The sequence below is a fragment of the Sinocyclocheilus anshuiensis genome, unplaced genomic scaffold (assembly GCF_001515605.1).
Source record: "Sinocyclocheilus anshuiensis isolate Anshui unplaced genomic scaffold, SAMN03320099.WGS_v1.1 scaffold425, whole genome shotgun sequence".
NCBI classification, from domain to species: Eukaryota; Metazoa; Chordata; class Actinopteri; order Cypriniformes; family Cyprinidae; genus Sinocyclocheilus; species Sinocyclocheilus anshuiensis.
Window position 1 is genome coordinate 481,076 of NW_015537947.1, and position 3,651 is coordinate 484,726.

General features: G+C 35.7%; 1 protein-coding gene across 3 annotated transcripts in view; it reads left to right on the top strand.

The window, feature by feature from the left end:
- The window catches only part of LOC107664175 (adhesion G protein-coupled receptor B3-like), a 209,305-nt gene that overhangs the window by 159,152 nt on the left and 46,502 nt on the right, over positions 1 to 3,651 (top strand). For all 3 annotated transcript variants that reach the window (XM_016454645.1, XM_016454654.1, XM_016454664.1), the window contains 2 exons: positions 1,537 to 1,639; positions 2,628 to 2,671. In XM_016454645.1, the coding sequence (XP_016310131.1) occupies positions 1,537 to 1,639; positions 2,628 to 2,671 (147 nt within the window). The remainder of the gene's footprint in view (positions 1 to 1,536; positions 1,640 to 2,627; positions 2,672 to 3,651) is intronic.

A 3,651-nucleotide genomic window follows, 5' to 3' on the forward strand; every position in this document is an offset into this window, starting at 1 on the left:
GTGCGCGTGGCGAAACACGCACGCCAACTGTCATTGGCTTGTTTAGTTAACACTCGAAGGTGATTGGGCTCTCGGGTGAGATCCCAATTCGTCAGTCACGACTGACGTAACGTCGAACGTGACTGACTGAAAGGGAACTTGCAGATGTCTTCTATCCTTTGTCAACGACAAAGCAGCTCTTTTTTTGCACACACAGCTTGTGAACAGCTTGTAAAAGACTGTATTTATACCCAAAACATTATTAAAAGGAGATTATCAAAATATGGGCTCACCTTTTTTGATGGTGAGCATATGCCCCAGTACTGATGAAAGGCTAGAAACGTCCCTGATGTTCCATGATGGAGTACATAAGAACAGAATTTTAATTTTGGATGAACTTCCCCTTTAAGAGTCTTGTGTTATTTCATGCCTTTCAGGCTTTGTGGACATTCATGACACCATACAACACCACTTCTGCTTGATTAAATCAAACCAAGGGTCTGGTTAACCATGCACAGATAATGTCTTTGATCCAATCTATACATTAATTTCGAAAGGATTCATCTTTGCCTTTAGGACGATCTGCTTATAGACTAAGACAAATTTATTTTCCATGGCTTAGTCCACTCAATACATGTGTTCTGAATACCATAATCAAAAATGAAGATTGACAGACTGTAAAATAATGTCAGAATTAAAAAAAATAAAAAAGCTAAAAGATCTGTTTCAGATGTGGCATCTTTGTCGTTACTTTTAGAAATTAATTTCTCAATGTGGACTCTTGAGAAGCTATTTGTTGGCCATCCATTTTCCGTCTTTGTTTCTATTTAAATGGACCATGAAATCATGCCTTAAACAGTTCAAGTTGACAAATGTTATAAAAGGAATATTGGTTTAGTTAGAGGAGGAAGTATGCAAGGAGAGAGATATTTTGAGTGTACTTGAATCTTAATATCAAAATGATTTTGCACCCTTGTTGCATTAGATAAGATCACTTGAACATGTTTAACATTTATTCATAGCCAACAAATATTGTTTTTGGTCGTGAAATTAAAAAGTATTAAAGTGCTTGAAGTAACTTTTTTGAGTGTAGTGATGACAAATTGACTGCTTTTTATCTCTGTGATTGTTTCACCCAGAGGCGATCATTTTGAGTTCATCAGAAACTAAACACATTTCAATTTGTTGTGTTTAATATACTGTAACTTTGTCCCTCTTTACAGTTGGATCTTGAATAATATTAATTTGTTTATTATTTATTTATTTTTTATTTCACACTCTAAAATCCAAGTGGTCAAGCATATCATCATTTCTGGTCTCTGCTAGCAGAAAGTATCTAATTTGAAGTGAAATACCAAATATCACGACCTCACAGCAGGTCCAGCCTGGAAAGACAAAGTTCTGTGCTAAATGAGCCATTTCCATTCAAATGTGCAGAATGGGGAGTTTAAACAAAAATCAGTGCTGATGATTATGGAAGTATTGAAATTAATGAAATGAGCAATTCTTCGTTCAAGCGTGAACTGACTGTTGTGTGTGATTTGATCTAACCCACAGGAATAACACTGCTGTGAACTCAAAAGTGATTGCTGTGACTGTCCAACCAGAACCCAGGGTTACAGAAGCCCAGCTGGAGATTGAGTTAGCTCATCTAGCTAATGTAAGCAGCAGTCAGATCTCAACACGCTTCACCAAAACAATCCAGAGAGGCTAATTAATGCTGACATGGAGGTCACATATATTTTAAAACTTCCTAGTTTTGGACTCTTTTACTGTTTTATTGGTCTGTTGGTTTGAAGGGGCATGTGAATATGACATTTATTTTACACAAGGGAAGGAATCTACAGCCTTTATATCACAGAAATCCTTTAAATAGATCAGGTGGAGAATGACGATGAGAGATAACAATCCCCTGCTGCGTCTTATGTGGATTTTATTTTCAAAATATATATTTTTTTTAAGTGTAAAAAATAATTTAAAGCTTTTTCTGTCTAAAAGTTCTCTTTTAACACAGATTCATGTCACAATAATCAATTATTTGCATCATAACCAATCAATTTATAGAAAGCAGCAATTATAAACACTACAACAGCATATAAATAATGTTGATTTCCAAAATAATATGTTTATGTATATATTTATATACACTGTTCTGCAGCGTATGATACTGCAACATTAATCAAATTGATACAAATCATCCCTTGTAATAGTGTAATTGATTGTGTAATTCATTACTGCAATGAAACATATGGCCTTTTGAAGAGAAACTAGAAGAATCTGAGTGGATTTGAGCTGAAATCGGAAGGAAATGTGTTCTGTTCCTCTTTGAATCACTACAGCCAATCAAAGGGAGCTCTACAATGCCTCTGTCATTTGTTTCAGGCTCATTAATCAACAGACAAATGGCAGTAATTAGTCCAATAATTAATTTGCCATCACCAGTTATTTCTCTCCTCGTTGTGTCATCAAGATATGGCTACAGCTCTTTTCTCCACAAGGCTTTTTCCCCTTTCTTGTTTATCTTTTAAATAACGTAACTTGTGTTTTGCGATATTGGCTATCGTAGTGTCTTTTTACTGGCATGTACTGTGATATGTCTAATCATTGTTTTGCGTGTCCAATCACAGTGTGTGTTTGTTTTCTTGCAGGGAACAATGAATCCATTCTGTGCACTGTGGGACAGCTCTATTATGTAAGTGAAAGTCGAAAGTTTTATGTGTGTAAATGGTATGTCTCCAAGATTGTGTTCTGATTTGTGAAAATTAGTCTTTAATACAATAACTTCATGGCCAATAATAAATAGTGGTGCTTGTTGAAATATCCAGCCATTGTATCCATGGAAACGTGTTCCCACTGCCATCGAGGTGAAACAGCAGTTGACATTAGCAGTAATAGAATTTTGATTGTGTTATTCTCAGAGAATACATTTGATAGAAAAAATATTTTGAACACTGTCAGTGTTGTCAGGTGCTGTCAGGCTCCTATTATCTTTTCACTCTAAAGTCAACATGAAATCAGATTTACTTTATTAATGCCTGTTATTGGTCTTATTTCACACAATTCAAGTAAAAAAAAAATGTGTTTGTAATCTTGAATCAAATTGCAATAACTTGTTTCTAATGTTAAAGCAAAAACACTTTTCAGCCTTTTTGCAATGTTCTGCATTTATTTATTTTTTTTCAATTAAATTTTTGGGTAAATTATCCCTTTAATATTTTTTATTAAAGGGGTCATATGATGCTTTTTTAAAGATCATTATTTTGTGTATTTGGTGTAACAGAATATGTTGACATGCTTTAATGTTCAAAAAACACATTATTTTTCAAATACTGTACATTATTGTAGGTCCTCGGTCAAACGCTTCGTTTTCTACAAAGTCCCTCCTTCCGACAAGCGCAGTCTGCTCTGATTGGCCAGCTGACCCAGTGCATTGTGATTGGCCGAACACCGCAAGCACTCGTCGGAAATGTAACGCCCCTTACCATAATCGCGAGCTTCATCTTTCAAAATAAATGTAAAGACAGAGCCCGAAAGGGGAACAGAGTCGCGTGACAGACACAGTGATGAAGCTGGTATGTGTTTGCAGTACACAAGCCACGGTTAAGACAGCTGACTCCACTGTGATGTGACCCTGTCTCTCTCTCTCTCACACACACACACACACACACACAC